We start from the raw sequence: 22,590 nt of genomic DNA, 5'->3' as shown, positions 1-22,590 counted from the left end.
GCCAGCCAAACCTCCATAATATGCTGGATAATGGACAAACTAAGGAACATAAAAAAGCCTGAGGTGCATATGAAAGGCATAGCAAGAAAAAAGGTGGGAAGAAAAATTTCAAACACCAGTAAATGTCACAACAACAACAAAATTGGCAGATGCATCTAATTGCGTAATATTAATTTAAAAAAAAAAAAAACCTGACATTTTCAGTAGCAGAAAATCAATGCAGCTGTAAATTCTGCAACATGGCTGTGTCCATAAACTCCACAGAGTCAAAAAAACACCCTGTGACAGAGTTTAAAGGATGCCAAGAAATAAACCATAATAAACCACTAGAACACATGGTGTAACAGGTCTATGAGTAAACTCTAATTAGCACTGTTGCTAATTTGCTTGAAACAGTCCCACACAGGCTTCAAGCAGGGTCCAGATCATATCTGTGGTGGGAAAAGAAAAAAGCTATAATCCATCAGGAAGGATTACATTTGTAAACCAGGCATCCTAAGAAGTGATTTCAGGTCTGTTTGGGTTACAGTTCTCCTAGAATAAAAAAATTTCACCAGGTGTGCTCTTTAAGTGTTGTTGTTTAATGAAAATGCTCAGCATTACCTTCTGCACCATCTCCTTGGTATGCATCAAAATCTGAAATAAAAAAATAATCAAAGATTAGCGTATGATATAATTACAGGCTAACACATGCAAACATATCCATTAGGTTGCTAACTCCAAATGCTCTCACCTTTCAAAACAAAGCAAACCACATCTCTCCTGGCAACACACAGCCACCTCAATACTCCTATTACATGAGTAAATTCTTGTTTGACCTCGTATTAATGCTATTATTAACTCCCCTAAAACAAGATTAAAACAAATCTCAAAATTGCATGTGCATGCACACATTCTACCTTAGGAAAAAAAGAACACTGAATCAAATGGCTTAAATACAACCTAATCAGCAAGTGCCAGAATTAAGCCTCTTCCAGTAATTTAGGTCAGTTGTCGCCTTCACATCCATCATCCTATCCCTTGATGTTGTTGAATTTTTTCACCAAAAATATCCTGTCTTATTCAGTCCAGCCTGGATGGTGCTCACTTAACGAGACTTAGTCAAAATGTTGATTACCCTTGTAAGGATCTCAAAATGGGTCATCAAATAGCAAACTCCTTATGGAACGGAACTGGGACAAGGAGCTGGGATAAAGACAGGATACAGATCTTAAATCAATGGGTATAACCAAGTGGCTTGTTCCTCAACCAAGAATGCATCCCAAGTTCCCCAAATGCTCTGAATAGCACCTCTCTGAACCTGAGAAATAGCTAAAGAGACCTCATGTGAGTAGGCTCCTGCTTCTATCTCTGATAGCGCTCAGCATAGTGAAGGGTGGGGAGAGCACCTTATCTGAAGCCACAGGTACAGCTGCAGCCCAGAAAAGGGACAATCAAATGTGCTTAATAAAAAAAATGGGCAGTTGCAGCAGCAGGAAGAGCTTGGTGAATTCTGCACAGCTGCATGAGAACCAACATCTGCTCCGTTCCTTCAGCCACTTGGCCATGATTCCACTGTACTCCCCATTTCCTTCTTATCAACATCCTGGTGCTCTGGCACACAGCTCCAGATTTCACTTCCCTGATTTCAGTCCCTTCCACTGCCACTCAGCACAAACCACAGCTTTCTTCAGCTAACCCTGCTAGTCATATATATTTATACTCTAAATTTTCTTAAGGATTAATCTGAACCACATGTGATGGCACTGATAGATCAGAGTCTGTTAGGTGAACCCAAACAATTTGGAACTCTATGGTTGGGCAACATACTATCAACAGCTTATATCACATTTAGCAACCAAGTCTCACCTTTACTATTTTTAATGTTAAATTGCAATACTCCTTGGCCACATTTTCCAAAAGGACTTGTAGTCAAGACGACTATGACAGGGAGCTGAGCAGTAGAAATCAGCAGGGATGAGGAAAGAAAAGGGACAGACAAACAGGCAAGAGCCGCCCACACTCAGTGGGAGTAAGATCACGTTCAGGGAAATATCATTACTTTCTTAAGGCCAAGGAGTCTATAATGAAGCCAAGAATCCTGACTACTGTGATGTTATCATAGCAAGGAATTCTGAAACAGGTGAAATCTCCATCTCTACACAACAACACACAAACTGGATGACAACACTCATGCAATTCCTGAAACACTAATGGCAAGTTTGAAGTATTTCAGAACATTTACGCAACCACTGTGGAAGTATGATGCTTTTTGTCTGCAATTACGCACTGAAAGCTGCATTCCCCTCAAGGCACTTAGGTTCAGTTCCAAACTATGATGCAACTTTGACACACTCATAACACATGTTCTTATCAGGGTTATTCCCCAAGCACATATGGACATCCATGGATTTACACACTCTGGGTCAATTTTAAAACATCCAGTTGATTTAAAGACCGTTCACTGGTGCTGCAAACTATGTACTCAGACAATGTGATGCCTGAACTCTGCTGAAGTCCAGAACTGCAGAAACCTTAGCTGTCCTCAGTCTTCTTTATAGAGCAGGAAAACAGTGAGCCTTAACTGCAGACTCCTGCTAGGCTGTACCTGTCACTTGAATCAGACACACAATTCCATTTTAATTGGAAGTTTAAAGAAAAGGTATTCCACTCCTATTCATCTCCTAGTGAGTGATTCAGACATTCGACCCAACCACCTTTCTATGGAGTTTTGAAATTATTCTAAAGACATGTCACTGGTACGTGATACCAAATTTCATATAAAGTAGTCAAAATTCTAACATATTCACCACCTCACAACACTTCCTCTCACTTATTAGCTAACTCCTACAGAGAAAGGTTATACATCTCCCTTAGTACTCCAAAAGCAAACAGGACTCCCTGAAACAAAATTGAAAAATTACAACAAAATGAAGAGTTTATACTGAAAAGAAAGGAAGGCCTAACAATTTTCCCTTGATAATCCCTGGCATTTTCTATGAAATAAATCTATTAATAATGAGAAAGATAACTAAAAAAAAATGTTTAAAAAGGAATGCCCCCTACTAAAAAAACTGTCTGGCTGTGCAATAACCACTTCTCATCCCTGAGGACAGCAGTGGGTGTAAGTAATCACAACAAGAGGGTCACAGACAAGTTATCTTCATCAAGTGACTGGCATATGCTAGTGCCATCCGTTCTGACAGGAGATCACTTGTAAGTGCCAACAGCTACAAAACAGAAGGTTATCAAGTATTGCTAAATTCATTAATAAGGCAGTCAGTAGTTATCTGATTTCACAGCAACACCTGCATATTTATCCTCTCATTACCAACTGGATGATGGAATTTTTTCAAGCACATTTCAAAAATCTGCCAATTTCAAGTGCAGAAAAAAAATAAACTTTGTAGTTAATTTTTTCTTTAACAAAGTACAGCTGTTGAGAATAATTGTTCAAGATCTTACCCTGTAATGTCAACTGCAGCAGAACAAAGAGTATTTAATTAGCAAATCTATCCAGTAATTCAACACCTATTATATAAAATGCCTTCGTGATTTTATTCAGGATAATTTGCTAAGAGGGTTATTACTGACATTCAGATGAAATTTAAAATTCCTACGCAAGTCGAGTCATAATAGCAGTAATGATCCCCCCAATCAGGAGATACTGTGTCACACAAGGTTCTTTAGCAATGCAGCAGCCCATTTCCTGACTTCTTAATTCCTGGGCTCAGCTCAGTGAGAGCCCTTCATGCCAATATTTCAGTCAGCAATACATCCTTAATGGGACTCTATTAAAATACCTAGAATAAAAGTGACTTTTTTTTTTTTTTTTTTTTTTTTTTTGTTAAAGGGAATGACAGCTCTGCTATCATATCAATCCTGAGCAGTTTCTCAGAAATGCAGAGCAGAGAAAGGGAGGTAGGAAGACAGAAGAAAGAAGGAAGAGAATAGGGAAAATGGTACTGGGTAGTTTCCTTTTGCAAATAATACTGCACTGCTTATGAGAGCCGGATTGTCTCCTATTCCAAGTAGGAAGAATTAACTGCCTGGCAACCCATCTGTACAGCCATGCCCCCTGCCCCTAGCAAACATATACTTCTAAAAACCTGTGAACTTCTCAGTACAGTGAACATCTGTGAAACTCTTAACTTTTTTTCTTATAAAAGCAAGACTAGCAACACACGTTCTCTCACCCATGAACTGCAAGTCAATATAAATCTAAAGACTGTAATTGCAGACAAGCCCTCATCAAACTGCAAAATTCCCTGTTCTAATCTTACCTCAACTAACTAATTACTTAACTAAATGAGGTTGTGATTTGAGACGGGGAATGATTTAAAGTAAGTAAATATAAAAAGAACAACTTTACTATTATTTATGATATTGAGTATTTTTTAAGATTCCTTATTTAAAAACCTCTGAAGTGTACCTTCTGATGAGAGGATGCTGCTGTGGACACAAGCTAAGATACGAGAGTTAAAAACCAGTGAGACAGGATACAAAACTAATATGCAGATACGAAGATTTCTCCTGTAAACACACATTTTCTGCTGCATCCTGGGGTCACAGATGTGAAGGAACAGAAGGGAAGACTTAAGAGCAGACCATTAGAAAAACACTGTACCAGAGAAGCATACACCAAAAAAGAAAAAAAAACCCAAACAAACAAACAAACCAAGCCCACACCACTCCTTGTACATTCACTCTGCACATAGAGAAAAACAAGCAGCCTTAAGGCCCTCTAAAAAACTGTATTTTTGAAAACTATCTGTAGTTATCTAGAGTAGACCTGATACAATTTTCCACCTCATTTATTTAACTTCTGCAATTATACGGTAAGAAAATAATTCTGTCACCTGCTTTAGTAATTCATATTAGCTATTCTTTCCTATGGGACAGAGGAATAAATGAGCTGGAAAAACTGTTCCAGTAACACCGCTCACTAATCTAAGTATTTCTGAACCTCTGTTTTTTTTGTAACCTATTCATCAGCTTTGCTAGGATTTTGCCTTAAGTAGACTTTAGCACTGATAAACCACGGTCACAGGATGCTGTAAAAAGATTTTATTAGGAAGGATTTTCAGAAAAGGTTTCTATTGCTGGACAAAAAGGCACATATGCCCTAAGCATAAGCGAAATAAAGATGGAGGTCTTGTTTGCCACAGACAATGAAGAATCACAATTCAGTCTTTTTATCAGAAAATGGACCTAATTTATAAAAGTTTGAGTGATCAGATTCAAGCAGTTAATAAGTTTGTTCATTTCGAAGAGCTTTTACTGAGTATTTGCTGTACTTAGACAATACATTCAACGTTACACTTCTCCAAAATGCACACTCTAAAGAAACATTAAGAGTATGAGAAATACACCCCAAACTGCAAAACTTTTCCCTTCTATTTTGTTTTGGTTTTGTTTTTATTCAGAAATGCTGAAATTAACTGTTCACACTTCACCCAGCAAAGCTGACAGACACTAATACAACTTTCATAGCTTCTGCATATAACAGCAGTATTGGATGGAGCACCAAAACCTAAGGGCTAAAGCAGTGTACACAAAGATCCAGTGACATATCTTTGCATGCCAAGAAAAGGTAAAATCTTTTGCCGCACAAATAACAGAAGACACACCAAAAAGGCTGCAATAGAAATGTGCTCAATACAAAAAAAAAGTATGTGTAATTCTGTCACATTTTGACAAGAAATGCAAAGGTGACAGTAAAACACAGATGATTATGTGAATCAAATTAAAATTTGAAACCAATGCTCCCTTGGTGCCAGAAATGATAATAACCTTAAAATTCTACAGTACTTCTATTTCAAGTACTTGTGGTGGGCTTCACTGAAAAGAAGGGGAGAACCAGAATTGTTTTTCTTTTTTCCTTTTGTTTTTCTTTCTTCTTATTAAGCTGTGAAACTACTGATTCTTCTACACAACATATGTTACAAATCATCCTAAACAAAAGGAAAAATTTCCTATTTTGGAAAGGGTTATTTTGGTATTAGGATGAAAGAAAGAATAATGAAACATACTCTTAAAAGCACTGAACAAAAGTTTAAAAACCACAAAATAAAATAAAATAAAAAGCCCAAACAAAGAACAACCAAACAAACAAAAAAACCCCTCCATATACACACAAAAACTTCTGTGTTGGAAAAGATTTTAATCTTGGAAACAGAGAAACAGAGTGCTCAACAACGAAATGGAACACTTGAGTGCATAGAAGGTAACTGATCTGGCTCTGACCCACTTCCCAGAAGTGCTCTGTGTTCCCAGAAGCAGCAGGAATACAATGTCCATGTGATAACTAGCTGTGAAAAATGTTGGTACAGCCCAGGCATCTCCTAAACCTCCGGAGAAACCAAACACAGGGACAGCTCCTAGAGAAGTACCAGGGCTCACAGCACACCCATGGAGTTATTTTCTTTCTAACTCGTCCAAAACTGAACACCTAAAACAAATGAAGGAACAGGGATCGCTGTTTCACTCAATGAAGAAACAAGATCAACAGCACCTAAAACCTCTTGAAGAATATCGTACTCAAATCTTGGTTCATTAACTTGTATTTTTTTTTATTCCGAAGCATTAAATAAATATGTGCTTGACAAACATGTTGTACTAAACTACAAGATGCAAAGGTAGCTTTGCCTAAAAAGATGACTGCAACTGTATCACAAGCCACAAGTAAAACCACTTCTAATTAAGAAAGAATATGACAAGCATCATTTACTCTTTCCTAATAAAACCAAAACATGTGTTAAGTTATTCAATATTTAAATGCATATAGACAAGTATATTCTCCACAGAGAAAACAACAGCATTTGTTTCAGTGGAATGAACAAACATTTAGACATGAAAGCTTTACTTTGCTTTATTTCCCAAACTGAACAGGTTTAACACATTCAGCAAAATATAATCAGTCTTTCACTAGAAAAAATAAGATGACAACAAAAAATAATTGAAATTAATTACTAATAAGCAAAGGTTTCCTTTTTCCTCAGACAAGTTAGAATCCAGTTCATATTTAAAACCAAAGAACAGAAATTTTCTTCTGAATAACAGCAAAATCTATTCCAGAGCAGGGAATAATAACCATACAATCCTCCACAACAGGTTTAAAATACAATGTTAAAAGTCATCTTTGAAATACATAAGCATGCCTCTCAATCCTGAAGTGACAAAAATGGAAGTACTCAATTCCCATTCCATGGGAAGTACTCCCATCTCCATGAAAAGTTACTCTCATAGACATAACTAGAAGCCCTGGAGAAACCAGGAAATATGTCTCAAAATCAGTAGAGAATATGGTTTTTCCAAAACATCAAGTATGTCCATAAAGATGAAAAAGAAATAAAACTAACATTCCAAAGACTGAACATTTTTTAAGCAGCAGGTAAATGCAGTGCACTATCTGAGAAGATGACAAACTCCCTGAAAATCAAGTCTTCCTCCCCTTTGTTTTTGGGGTGTTTTTTTTGTTTGTTTTTTTGTTTTGTTTTGGTTTTTTTAATAAAAAGAAAAAACTGGAATTAAAACTTCTCTAAGGTTCTCCCGGCCAGCATATTTTAAGTAATAACCACAACCTGCATGTTTGAAGAAAAAGGAAGGCCTGGGACAAGACACGCAAGTACTAAAGAGAAAAACAGATGTAGAACACACTTGCACTACCTGATGAGTATTCTTAAAAGAAAAAGGCCTTATACTGAACAAACAATATATCCTTTTTCTTCAAGAACCATGGGCATTTTTCAATAGCTACACTAAACAGAACAAGGCAATCTCAGACTACATACAGGTAATATCCACTGAAAATGATCCTGATATCTTATAGGAGATAAGAGGACATGGTAGTCTTGGTAATGAATAGATTGTGTGTGGATGTTGTGTCCATCAAAAAATCTTTTTAAGTGGTTTGAACTGCTTTAGAACTGTTCTTTCATTATGACTAAGTGATTGTCTATCAAAGCAACATTTATGCAAATTCAGTAAAGTATTTTAGCCTCTAATTAGCCTCCAAAGAAAGTTCTCTTACCTAATTTCTTAAATGTCATGCAGGATTTTCATAAAGCATATAATTTTGTTTCATTAAATTAGATATATTTAGACAACACGACAGGTGTTTTTATCAAGTTAAACAATACTTATTCATCCTCCGTGGTTGCAGCTGGTGCTGCCACCAAGAATTGCTTGGACAAGGAAGGATCCATTTGCCCAAATGGGGTAAAATTATCCATGCCAACAGGCTTGCCAGGCTGGTAAGAGAGGCTTGAACCAGCACTGGGAGGGACAGGAGTGCATGTCCACGCTGGCAAGCAAAGGGTGGGATATGTGAACAGGAAGCACCTTGTAACCAAAAGCAAGGGGGCCTCTTCAAGCATATCAATGTGATTAAGGGAGTGCCTCCAGCACAGTGTTACAGACAAAGCTCCTGCACTTCCTAGACCATTTCTCTGCTCTAAAGGACCATTCTGAAAGACTCCAAAATAATCTGCTTCAGACCAGACAGCTTGTGAGCCTCAATGACTAAAAGCAAGAAGTTCCTGTACATTCAGCTTACTGCAATGTTCAAGGTTCCACCAAAGCTACTGAAATGCAAAAGATGAGAGATCAAATGTATATGACTGCCTAAAGGGTTCACAACTGCACTTAAAAGAATCCCAGCACAGTTTTAATTTTCCATTTACCCGCAGAGTAGTAATAAAAAGAATTATGATATATTTCCACAGTATGTTACTTATGCAGGCTATTTTACAAATGCTTATGGACTTTCCTCCTCTCTGCTGTTAGCCTGGAACACCACTCCCTGCCAGTCTGTCTTACATTGCATCTGAATCTTCAGTCCAACAAACTTGTGCTTCTGGGACACTTCCTCCAAGCCTCCAGACAGAGCTCTGTGTGCACATTTCTCAAGTCTTTTACCAGAGTGGTAAAAGCCTTCTTAGGTGGTGCCAGGGACCTTCTAAGGAGTCACTGAGGGCCCTTGGTCCGCTCAGCCTGAAGAGGAGACTGAGGGGAGACCTCCCAGAAGTTACAACATCCTTGTAAAGGGAAAAGGAGGGACAGGCACTGATCTCTGCTCTGGGGTGACAGCGACAGAGCCAGGGGGAATGGCCTGGAATGTGTCAGGGGAGGTTTAGGTTGGATATCAGGAAAAGGTTTTCCACCCAGAGGGTGGTTGGGCCCTGGAGCAGCTCCCCAGGGAAGTGATCACAGCACCAAACCTGAGAGAGCTCAAGAAGTGTTTGGACAATGCTGTCAGGCACAGGGTGTGACTCTTGGGCTGTCCTGCACAAGGCCAGGAGAGGGACTTGATGATCCTGATGGGTCCCTTCCAACTCAGCATTTTCTGTGATGCTGTGAAACAGTTCCAGCTCTACATGGCACGCTTAACGTTTCCTGCTTCAGGCAGGACCTAGTGATTGCTCTAAAGATCTGAAAATATGATGAGGAACATACATGGTTAATGACATGAAGTCTCAGTCATAGTTCTGATTTGTTCAGTGTGACTTCTTTACAGCACTTGAAGAAGCTGGATTGGATACAAGATGGAAAGAGCTCCTGACAGACTGTCAGAGTCAGACACAGACTTTTTAGATTATCTCTTAAAAATGAGCTTCCTGAATTCTCTAGATATGTCTGACAACAAAACCAGCAACCAACCAAAGCCCAAGACAGAAACTCCTCAGGACATGACAGACTGTTCTGGAACAAAGTAAGCATTCACAAACCATGTCAGAAATAAAATTTACTAGCCAGCCAAACAATTGTAAGATGTATAATGTAGAAATAACATTTTTTCAAAAGGCTCATTTAAGCTTTTTAACTATTCTTAAACTACAAAAGAAAATTACTAGTTAACAATCCTAAATCGCTTGTTAAATAGGGCTTGCAACGCTAAGTCAAGAACAGGGACTGTAGGGTGGATTGAGGCAACTTCATCTTCCAGGTTTTCCTGTAAGGATGCACAGGAATAAAAAATAATTGCATGGCATTAGAAGCTACTGCCTATCCACAGACATTCACCACACCACATATAATATAAACACCTAAGACCTAAGGATGGAACCATATTTGATAATGGACAGCTCCTGCAGAAACAGAAATATGTTCCATGGTACAACTTTTGGAGTACTCCAATTGAGAAAAGATGAGCTTCATGTAAAAGCAAATTCCTGCAAGGGACCACCTTATTATCAGCCTCCAGTTATTTAGCAGTTTATGGTCATTTGGTCAATCACCTAAAATTGTAGTATAGGGCATTTTTAATGCCACTTGTAGTCTGTCTCATAACCCAGGCCACTTGTACAGTTTTTTAAAAACAGAACGAGGCTAGTGGCTTGTAAAGGTATACAGTTAAATTTTTCAGGACTGTGAACTTGAGCAAAGAAATTGCAATTTCAGAAGTTTCTTTTATGCATTGGTCTGTTGTTCAGCACTCCAGGTACAGCCCACCCATTTCAGTATTTAGGGGTTTGAAATTAACAGCAGTATGGCTTCATTACTAATGAAGCCAAGTTGCTAAGTTGTCATTGTACAATCCCACAGGACATGGATTTGTTTGTTACTTGTAAAGAAAATGGAAATTTGAAGACTAAGAAAACAGACTAATGTATTTAACCTTTCAGCATGACCCTCTAGGAATCCAATCCAAATACTGACTTTTAACCACATAACAGATTAAAGTAGTGGAGTTTTGCCACTCATTCAATCCACATAAATCACATAAAAAGATACTGCTCAACAGGAATACATTTCTATTCTAATGATGGAAAAACCTTAATTACAAATGCAACTTAAGCATGCTACCTCCATAAATCCATTACTACAAGAGAGGCATGCTGATTATTTTTTAAATCTTTAATTTGTCATTTAGACCTACTGTTATCTCATTTGTAAAGAATTCAAAATACATTTGCACAAAACTAGATTTCTAAAACATTAACAATGTTTATAAATGTCTCACTTATTTCCCTACAATTTGACAAGATTGATTTCGTGCTACATACTTCAACTCAATCAAATCTTCGACTTTGGAAATTTTCATTTAAATTCTTCATCCCACAAATTCTGTTAAAAGAAAGAACATTACAACCTAAAGGTTTTGTTTAATCTAAAAACATAGCTAATAAGCTTTCCTACTACTTATTACAGGAGCTTGAATTGTTAATAAAAAACTCAGCTTTCACTCATATGCCAAGGAAACCTTCTTTCAAAGCTCTCTCTTGCTCACACTTTTCAGTTAAAGTAGAAGGCACCAGCACTGATTATCATTATTGTCACACCAGTCATTCAATATCCTCATTAGAATTGTATCTGAAATGAGACCTGCAGGGCCCTGAGTTTTAGTGCCAACACAATAATCTAACCACAAGCACTGGTGGACAGTGGCTTGATTTCATCCACTGCTATTACAGATACAAATGTTGCTAAGCTCCTTTTTAATGCCCTTAGATAACTACATGTGCCTAAAATAACAAACAAACCAGCCAAGCCCAAAACAGAAGCAAATATAGGGATATGCTGTAGAAATAAAAATCCCTCTAAGAATTTGCTGGTATTTTAAGGCCTGGTTTGAATTAGGAAAAAAAAAATAGACTTAATCACAAAACCAGTCTGGCTGAGGTTGGAAGGGACCCCTGGAGGTCATCTAGTCCAGCTACCCAGCTCAGGAAGGGCCACCTAGAGCTGGGCTGTCCAGGGCCATGCCTTTGAATATCTCCAGTGATGGACACTCCACACATTCTCTGGGCAAGCTGTGACAAGACTCAGTCACCCTCACAGTAAAAAAGTATTTCCTGATGTTCAGATGGATCTTCCTATGTGCCTCAGTAAACAAAGAAAACCAAATTAAACAAACAAACAAATACAAATTTATTATTAAAATGACAGAAATGCCATGAAAAAAGCCCATACATACCACCTCGAAAGGTCTTAAGAATATCGAGTGCCCATTAAAAAGAAAAGGAGAAAAAAATAAGAAATACTGAACTTTTTACATATTAAAAAATACATTAACTCTGCTGGGTTAAAAAAAAACCAACGTAACACACCAGCTCATCAACCTCCATAACACTGAAGAGATATTGCTGCTTTCTGAAACAGGTAACACTGATTTTTGTTAAGTCTTGATAAGCTGTGAAACAAGAGACCTTAAAGCATTTTCCCAGGAAAAACACATGAAAGATGGCTGATAGGAAGACACCTGTTCTGTTTTGCAGGTCATGTTCTTTTCTGAGACACAGTCCCCCAAAGATACCTTATGTTTACAAACCTAGACATTTGTTTTGACCCCATGTATACATACAATCATAGGAAGATATTTAATATCCAAAGTCAAGAACCAACCACAATTTGACCAAGATTAATGAAAATCTTACCTTGAAATGTGATCTAGAATAGACTTCACTGCATCCTTCTCAGGCTTATAACCTTATGATATTGGCATCTACCATCTTAAAAGGCTGATGTGAACCTTGACAGTTCTCTCCTCGGCCATCACTGTATAGTTACTCAGACTAATTCCATTTAATTATAATGGATCAACGGCCCCATTCACCTGAACTTCTATGATTTTTTTTTTCTGTTTAAGTTCTGCCTTCTCATGAGCACTTGCTCTCCTACAATCCACCACATAAGAATCTGTCAAAAAGCTGAAATACGGCAAATTCAAAGTATTTGAATATTTATTTGATTAAAGTATAGAAGATTATCCTTATTTGGTTAAAGTACAGAAGATTATCCAGCAGAAGAGAAAGGTAATTAACATCTAATTTTGAAGCTTTTCAAATGAGCCTCATCCCAACCACAGTAAGAGATCTACACTAAAGAAGTTTCTCATTTTCATTCAAAAAGGCACACCTGGCAGACCAACAGTACCCATAGGAAAGAAAAAATAGAAGACAAAGAGGCATTCAGATCAAGCAAAAAATGTTCCTCACTTTCTTCCACATGCGTTTGCAGTCCTATCATCAACTAAGTAACATCTGACTGAATGAGGTACACTCACCCTAACAGAGAGAGGTAATTTAACAGGTTAGATAGAGGAGAAAAGATATTTAAATTGCCTGGAAGCTGAGAAATAAAAACAACTTACAGAGTCCGTATCATACAGACTTTGAGTGATTCTGAAAACGGTTTGCCGACACTGCTGGTGGTTGAATTTTCAAGCTTTAAGACAAAATCATGGTGCAGGTAATTTTTGAACAATGGCAAAGCAAAATCTCCAGGCTAAGCTGGTGATTTACAATGGACCCGTCTTTCACCGGGTTATAAAATTCTCAGCACTGACACAATGCCATGTGCAGTTGGGACTTCTGCAAAAGAAAGATGTTGCGTACTTTGAGAGAACATCTGCTGTATCTGGTACTATACATTCTGGTTTACACTTTAAGCACCCTTTTGTCCTAAGGCTTTCCACCATGCTGCAGAAGACACCATAAGAAGAGGGCGGTGGGGAAGAAAGACCAAAGACTTCTATGGGATCCTTCAAGGACATGACAAGTTTTTCAAGTATCTCGGTAATAAAAGGAAATGGTCCATGTATTAGAAGAAAATATCAAAAAAGTTGTTACCAATACAGAAATTCTACATGATGAGAACAGAAGAACATTAGCTAGTAATGAGTCTTCAAAAACTGGGTAACTAACATGATCTGAAAATCAGTTAGAGGCTCATGTCAGCCTACTGAAAAAGCAACAATCCAGGAAAAACAGTGAAGTCTTTACTAGTCTTATCAAAGGATGACATTTCACAAAAACCACCTCTAATCTCAACAGTGAGCAGTACTTGAGGGGCTTATGAGGCAGATCTTCCACACTAATGCTTCCCTATAGGGAAGGCAGGGACAGCTAAATCCCAGAAATACAAATGTCCCACAAATCCAAGTCAGTAGTTCCCAGTGAACACCTGGAAGATACATTTTAAGATAAGCTGTCCCTCACCCTCCCCTCCACCAAAATAACAGATGTACCTTGGAGCAGAAGCAGCTTTAGAAAAACACTCCAATTGCTGCTCCTGCTGCGGAGACAGGAATTCATGATGGGCTGTGGGAAGCACCCCACTGGCCTCAACTCTGAAGCACCAATGAGGGCTGCACCGCAAAGGACTTGCACACTGTGAGGGACTGCCAAGCATACCATAAAGCAAGAACACCAAATTACAATCTTAATCTTGCTCCCAAGCCCTGTATTTTCAGCCCTCAGCATAGATGGCTTTTCCCCCCACAGAAAGCATTAGGTGTCAAAAGGTTCATAGACTTGGCTCACTGATTGAGTCCTAGCCTGATTTGTAAGGCTAATTAAGACATGGCCAAACTGTGTCCATATCTTACTTAACATTGGTGTTCAAGCAAGTATCACACAATCTGATTAAAATTGACTAAAATGTCTTACTTCAGTAATCACTTAGAATGAATTTTACATTAGCAGGATCAAGCACACGTCAGGCCTCAGTGGAAATGAAAAGGGCTTCTAGTAATAGGATTTATAAATCCACCACATTAGGTTAATGGCTAAATGATTTACATGTAACTTTTCCCCCTCCTCCTCACCCTTCAACTCACACACACAAAAAAATTCCTATATTTGGCACTTTTAACGACAAGTGTCAAGGCAAAAACAGACGTTCTTTTTAATTAGCTGAAAATTAAAAGCCACAAGTGATCCTTCATTAACTCTTTCATTGCAGAAATAATGAATTATATTTTTATAAAGCCAGAATTCTTGAAGACCCTAATGAACCTTTTCAGACAACCACAACGAGTTATCTACATGTGCATAATGAGCCTCAAATGGTTTGAGCCAATAAATATGCAGCTGATAAAGTGAGATCCTTATTTCTTATAAAATTGTCAGTAATGGGAGTTCTTCATGTGACTATTTTCAATTGCAGAGAAGACTCTAAAAGCCCTTGCTCTTTCTCAGCCAGTAATTCAATCCAACAGTTAGCAGCAGTTACTAATGACACTGGAATATAGATGGCTTAAAGCCAACCCTCCCTCTTTGCAAGTGCTGGAATGTCCTACACCATGTGGTAAACCAGGTGCTTTGTTTTGTTCTTTTGGCAGCTGAAGCTTTCATTTTCTGGAAATTTGAAAACAAAGTCATTCAGCTGAGCCCCTACAGCAGCAGTCACTTGCATCTGCTTCATGCACTGGAAACAAGCACACAGTAAGTTCATCTGCAAGTCCTACCTGTCCCCCACATCTCTCAAAAGCTAATACTAGATCAGGTGGGAAGAGGGGAAGTTCAAGTTAAACGCATACAACATTTTTTTTCAGCAAAATTAATTAAAAATTTTCAGTTAACAAGGTCAACACTTCTCAGTGATACAGTGCTTTGCATTTTCAGGTCACTGTACAGACATTAATAAATTAATCCAACACCACAATTAAGGTTAACTGCCAACACCATATGTTTTAACATCATTTATCAAGCATCTACCTACTGTCACCAAGCACAATTACATTATCACCACCTCACTTTCCTTACATAGCATTAGGAGGACTGACAGCCAGTGGAGCAGCACCCCTCCTCTCCTTTACAGCCCAGTTTAGGAACACAACATCCCCTCCACGTCCAGGGTACCAAAAGCCCAGGTTTATGGATATCAGTCTGCTTCTCTTGGGAAATTACCACAAATTGGTTTTGTTCCAAACAAGCACTGTTAGATGAAAGCACCTCAGAAGGAAGCTGCCTGTTTTCCAGCCCTGGGCTGGTGGCACAACAATAGCAGCAGCAGAGCCTGTCCCTGGTCCTCTCCTCTCCCTTGGCCGTCAGGGTATCAGGTTCACATTCTTTCCCCACAAACACTTGTCCTGTGTCACACAAAAGAGTGACCAACAAACCTGATACAGGGCTGTTAAATTCAGACAGCAAGGCACCACACAATGACCTTTAGAAGAACGATATTAACAGGTGGTTGGTGTCTAATACAAATAATTATATTACACTTTAGCAGCATGAACCAAAGTGGAAACACATTGTCTTGTCATCAGCAATTGAATAAGCCAAAGTAATGTTACCAGAATACCCTTTTAACACTCCTCTGTTACCTCCCCAGCTACAGAGAACATCTCCTGTGGCAGAGCATGGTCGATGAGCTCCCAACGATGTCACAAGGTATTTCACCAGGCTATCTGACATTTCCCTCTCTAAGCAAAAGAGGAACTTCCCTGTCAGCCCCTGGAGAATCACACAAGTAAATTCAAGCACTGCTTAAGAATTTATCTTGTCTTTCCTCTTGCAAGCAGTCCACTAGAAACACATCCCTCCTTCAATTAAAAAGAGGCCGATTAAAGAATCACAGCAAAGTCTTTCAAAATCTGTAAAAGAAACCAGTACAGGTGATCAAATTAATTGCCCCTACTCACTAATTAGTTTTCCAACATCAATCATCTCAAGTTAGCAACAGTTACCATCAACCTTTAACCCCGAGACCAGTCACTGTTTTGACAGGACGGGGCAGCTGCGGCAAACGGAGGCAACGTTTTGGGACAGACGGCGACTTCTGAGCACATCCACAGCCAGGCTGCACCTTGCAGGGAGCAGAGGGGCCCTCGGCACGACGCCCTGGCCCTGGCAGGGCTTGCAGAGCCCAGCACATGCCACTGGCAGCCCCGGCTGCAGCAGGGCCAAGCACCAGATCAGTTTCCTGTCAGCTGCGCCATGGCCGACACTTAAGCTGCCCAAAGGCTTCTCATTCTTCGTTTTAGAAAGGGGAGGGCAGGTTCAAGGACACTCCAGCCTGTCTAGAGCAGAGCAGGGAGAAAGCTAGGAAATCACACCTCAAAACAACAGTGTAAGTGGTAACATACAGCTCCAACGTCTACACACAGATGGATGGTGAAAGCGCTTGGAGATGTAATAAAAAACTGCCTACAGAGAAATACACTGAAGAAAGACACCACTTAACCTTCCATGTAGTGGTGCAAGTCACCTCAGCTCCCACACCAACAAATCACAAGCAGTGCATGAATTTGGAAGGTGCCAGCAAACTACTTAGGTGGGCTGCAGAGAAGAATAAATGGAGCGCTGGCACAGAGCATGCAGACCACTACACATAGCCAGAGCATCCTGACAGACCCAGAACAACATCCCTCCCAGAGAAAAGCAGGTGTTTGCTCCCCCCACAGAAACAGGCCTCTCCATTTAGTCTAGCCAGAACACAAGCCAAACTGGGCAGCAAATTCTACTTCTGTACTCTGACAGTTTGGAACAGTCAGGTGGATGCTGCTGGTTGGCACCTGCACCATCCTGGTGTTCAGCAGCAGCCTGTTCTCCCCTCCTGCATCCCCTCCTCACCTGCCCCACATCCCAACTATAGGTCAAACAGGTGGGAGAGCTGACTTTTGCTCAACAGCTTTGGTAACATAAATCAAGGCTCCCACCTTTATAAACCAACATGGTATTCAACTTGAAAGCCTTAAAAATGAGAGCACTGATTATGGAAAATTTGGGAAGTGACAAGAAATGTAAAACATGGATGTTGTGGCAGTGGAGACGCTTTGGAGAGGAGGAAAGAAGAAAGAGAGAGATTAAAAAACAAAATTTACAAGGAAGGCAAGTCATCAAGAGACAAAATCCAGTTGCACAACGCTGGCACCTTCAGTGTTTTATACATGTAAAAGAACAAAGGACCGGCTCCTAAGGTTTTTCCTCCACCACAAAAAAATACCACCCTAAAGAGTCAGAGAATGGCTTGGGTTGGAAAGAACCCTGAAAATCATTTATGTCCAACTCCAAATGTCAGCAGCATCCATAATTCCATATACTACAGGGGCATTAAGCATTAAAATTACCCTATTACAATATGCTTATACATAGAAGTCAACACATCATTTCAAGACTTACTTCTTGGTACGTTAAGGTAAAAGAATAGGAGGGAAGTGGAAAGAGGAAAATACGTGACACTCGGGGTAAAAGGGCCCTTTGTTTTCTTTTTTCCTGAGCCTTACTCAGGCCTGGTATAACCCACCAGCCAGTTTCTAGCTACTTTGAGACCTTCTTATGGGCTCAGGCACTGGTATTAATAACGCATTGTCTCACATTAGGAAATGTCTCTGACCACCCACTATACCCAGAGTAGCTGCATTAGGACATCATAACCATGGCCCAGCATTCAGCCATCAGCATCACAGGGCCCCCTTCTTGCAATTCACCTTCTTCACAAGGCCATAGCTGCTATCCAAAAAACCTTGGACCATTCCAGTAACAAAAGCCCTCAAGTTTCCAATGTATACTTCAAAAATGTTCCCCAACTAGTACAAGAAAGCTCATCTAAACAGGCTGCACTCCAACCTTCCTTCTGATCCCAACCTCCAATTTCCCTCAAGAGCCTTAAAAACTGACAACTTTCAGTAAGCATCAATACACTAAAATCTGCAGGAATTACTAATATGGAGATATTTCTGTTTACTACATTAGGATTTCTTCCGTTAAAAAAAATTTTATTTGATCCCATACAAAGTTAATGGCACAAGGTACTACCCAGAAACCTGAAAAGATAAAAGCACACAAAATTTATTAACGCATTCAGAGGTGAATTATAGCACAGATAATTTGATCCCTCCTAAGCACAAGTATGATCTGAGGAAAGAGACAAACTGATGATCAGATTTATAACTACAAAGTAAACAATAAACATTTCAAGACTGAACTAAGACAAGGGAAACATCATTTTTTCTTTGCAAATGTTTTACACAGATGTACACTACAGCAAAGCAAACTCAAGCTATCAGATCATGCACACACATGGGTCAGAACTACCTGAAATCTTTCGTAAATATTTGGTACATAAACAAAGAAATCCCACTGCATTAAACAAGAAAAATAATTAACAGTCCAAATCAATTACCGAATACTAATTTTTTAAGTACAAATATTTTTATGCTATGCCAAATGAGTAATACACAGTTCCTCTCTTGCCACATATGACTTGTTATAACTGCATAGAATTACCTTTATGAAAGATATCTAATTCATTAAAATTTTATCCAAAACATGTCACATAAATTACAATATCTCAGTGTGGCAGAAGACTGCAGTGATTCCTTACTGACCTTCCTCCACCATACACGGGCCATAAAATTTAACTAAATAGAGTCTACTTCAAGCTTGTAACTTCAGGTTGAGTGACAGCATAATTTTTAGAAGCAAGGCATGGGACCTTGATTTAACACGAAGTATGGGAAATCCACCACCACCTCCATGGAACTCCTTTGCCATGAAGTTAAGAAGAAATGAAGCATAGCTCATTTATGCTGCCAACTCTGAATCTGCACCAACAAACACAAGAAACTGATTATGCAAGAGGATGTGTACCACAGTGAGGAGGAAAGAGAACAAAGAGATGCATTAGAGACTCCAAACTGATTCACAGACATTTGGAACATCAAACATCTACAAAATTTTGGTTTTTGGTTCCTCTGAGGGGTAATGGTCTCTGTCAGAGGAGGAAGCCCAAAAAAACACAACTGCTTGAAAGACTTTATGGAGCAAAACTGAAGCAGCTTGTAGACTGCTACATGGCAGAATGGCCTAAGAAATCCAGCCCAGCCCCCTAAAACATACATCATATAATCCTACTCATAAGGATGGGTATTTTTAAAATAAGGCAAAGTTGGGTTATCTTGGGTTTTAGGATTTTTTTTTCAACTTCACTGGCCATGACAGAATTTGCAATAGATATTTGTTCCTCATTGAGCCTCATTTCAGGGTGCTTCCCACTACTGCCTTAAAAATAATTCATGCTTCAAAGCAAACTCCTGGGGAAAAACACATTTTGTTGGCTCAGAGTAGCACTGTCACGATGGCTGCTCGATTATTCCCTTGAGGCAGACAGACTAAGTAGGAGGCATTATCATTATTCAAGCAGAAGGGTTATTAGACATATGACACCAACAATTTTAGTAGATTCTAACACGGAACCTTGGTTTAAGGCTAAAGTATCAAAATGAATAAACTCCTGAGGAGTCCTCTACATTATCAAATAGGCACACTTAAATACCTTTAAAATCATCATATCTACAGTGCATTGACTTAACAAAGTATTCTTAGTTTTCCTTCCTTACAGAAAAAAATTGAAACAAACAAAACAGCCACTTAGGTTTCTCTATATTCTCACAGGCTGCACATAAATGAAGCTGCATTGCCCTGTACTTCCACATTTGTAACCCCCTGCCTGAAGAGTAATAGTTTTGTGAAAGTCACAAGGATTCTTTTTTCTGCACTCTTTGTCTTTTTTATTCTGGGGAACTACAAACTCCTAAAAGAGAGAATTAAAATATCATAATTGTAAACACTAAAGAATAGAACAACAGCAAAAAATATGTATCCCTAAAAAGTAGGTTTAACACCTTAGCTTAAAGTACCCAAGATGAATTCCTGTCTCCAGGATTATTCCTACAAACCTGATCCAATCTACGTTCATCAATGTTTAAAATCATTATAATATCTCGCATAGTCAAGATTCTAACTTGGAAACTGATATTGCACAAAGAGGGCAAAATCACTGCAGCTACAAAGCATCATTCACTGTAAAATTCCACAGATATTTCCAATAAAAAAATACTAAGCAGCCTACCATTCAATGTAATTATCACCTTTATCACTTGAAACATTGTGACATCTTTAAAATTCACACATGGGATGTCAGTTCACAAATACACTCCTGCAAAACTTCTCATCTCTAAGTAAATAAGTGACAGAGAAAATTAGGGAGATGTAGTGGTTACCCTTTTTTATTCCTGGAAACAGCAGTTTCCTGGGATGGAATAAATACCTGACCTCCTGTGTGCAGTTGCTGAAAGATGGTCCTAAATAAAGATTTACGTGCTGGCTGTACAGAGGGACTTAGAATAGTATCAGAACTCAGATCAAAACACCTTCTCCTGAAGGCATTTTTGAGAACAGCCAACAAGAGATGCACATTGGCATTGCTCAGTCATACTATTCCACATTTTCACCATGGTAATTTTTCCTTTTTCCACTCAGGAAAGTCATCTACATTTGTAATTAATTTCTGATATAAACTCTACCATCTTAAATATGCGCTTATGAATTAGGAGTTATTAATTAATAATGTGTTACACTTACTAGGTAATATTAATCCACTCAATTTATTATTTCTTCTACGAGATACTTGTAGGCTGATACAAGCCATATTATACTACACCAGTGGCACACAATGCATTTAACAACTTAAAAGTGAAATTCCTATGGGGTCTATAAATTCCCATTACTCTAAATTTCCCATTTTAACAAAATCACAACCTGCATTCAAAAGAAGAAAAGTTTAATCACTGTGTGTGCTAGGTATTCAGTCTATTCTAGGAAAATGAGAGATGACCTTCACTCCAATAGCAACTGGCTTACACTGTCCAGCTATGCATACAAAGGCATTCTGTGTTTGCTTTGATGGCCTGCACATGCCAGGGGTTGATGTCATTGATGGACTGACATTGCTGTGTTCTCACACAAAAACTTTATTAGCATAACAGAAGATCTGAAAGTGTGCTATCCCACTTTCTAAATATCTTCCCCATCTGCTGCTTGGTGACATATGCAGATCTCCTTCCCTTGCCTATGCTAGAACACTGCAGAACTCCACAGGAAGGGTCTGGTCGCATCTGTCTTGGGAGCAAGGCCATTGTTTGTGAGATAATTACTCTGTCCTTGTTGACTTGCAGCAATAATTGAGAACAAAATCACCTAATAAGCCAAGTTACCTAGTAATACAGCACATTATAACAGCAATGATTGCATATAAACTTTGAACCCCCTTTAGTGCCAATTAATTTCAAGAGCATTAGCACCAACTGTAAACGAATACGAAGCAGTTTAACTAATTAAAGCTTACTACGTAATAGGCTTGTAGCTTCAATTATCATTTTTCATGTTAGTCATGTGAAACTGTAATGATATGTACCAGCTGGAAAACATGTGCCTAGTCCCACAGCAACAGGTAAATGGAGCAGTTTTTGAAACTATGTCATGCACTTTCCTAGGAAAAGTGCTAACTAAGCCTTATCAACAGAGACAAACAGCAGATGGCAACAAATGTGCCAAGAGACATTTCATCCTCCAGGAAGAGTTCAACACAAGGCATCAGCAAAAAGGGAGCAGAACTGGAAGCACAACTCCCACAGATCTTACCCAGCTGCTCTCTTCTGTAGAAAAAAGAATGAAGAAAAAACACCCCAAACAAAAAAAATCAAAACCCAAACCTAGTTAGGAAGTGATTCTCACCCTAATGGACAGACTTCCTGTGTAATCCATCTACGTTTTGTTCCCAGAAAATCCAGTATCAAGTGCAGCTCAGCAAAGCATTTTAAGCCCTTTTTCCCACAAGAAGCTTCCTTCTCAGCTCCCAGTGAACAAAACTGCTTAAGTCCTGACATTGACTCTCAAGTTTAGCTTAGAGAGTTCAATAAATTTTTGCTATTTTAATTGCATGTAAAGAAGAAAACTAATTATCTAATCTTTTTTGAATTCTTGCACACTTTTGGATTCAATGAATGGAATCATGAAGTTGCTTGTCCTTTAGTGTGATGCACTATTGCTCTTTAGCAGTTCTGAGCATCCAGTGTTTCTAGGTTATTTTTGTGACTTGAAG

At 38.8% G+C, this 22,590-nt stretch overlaps 1 protein-coding gene across 2 annotated transcripts in view; it reads right to left on the bottom strand.

The window, feature by feature from the left end:
- Positions 1–22,590, bottom strand: part of POLA1 (DNA polymerase alpha 1, catalytic subunit) — a 184,703-nt gene that overhangs the window by 118,137 nt on the left and 43,976 nt on the right. For both annotated transcript variants that reach the window (XM_062488096.1, XM_062488097.1), the window contains one exon: positions 604–636. In XM_062488096.1, the coding sequence (XP_062344080.1) occupies positions 604–636 (33 nt within the window). The remainder of the gene's footprint in view (positions 1–603; positions 637–22,590) is intronic.

This window comes from Cinclus cinclus, chromosome 2, assembly GCF_963662255.1.
Source record: "Cinclus cinclus chromosome 2, bCinCin1.1, whole genome shotgun sequence".
Taxonomy (NCBI): domain Eukaryota; kingdom Metazoa; phylum Chordata; class Aves; order Passeriformes; family Cinclidae; genus Cinclus; species Cinclus cinclus.
Note: the sequence above shows the minus strand (reverse complement) of the source record. Positions and strands in the feature narration are given on the sequence as shown.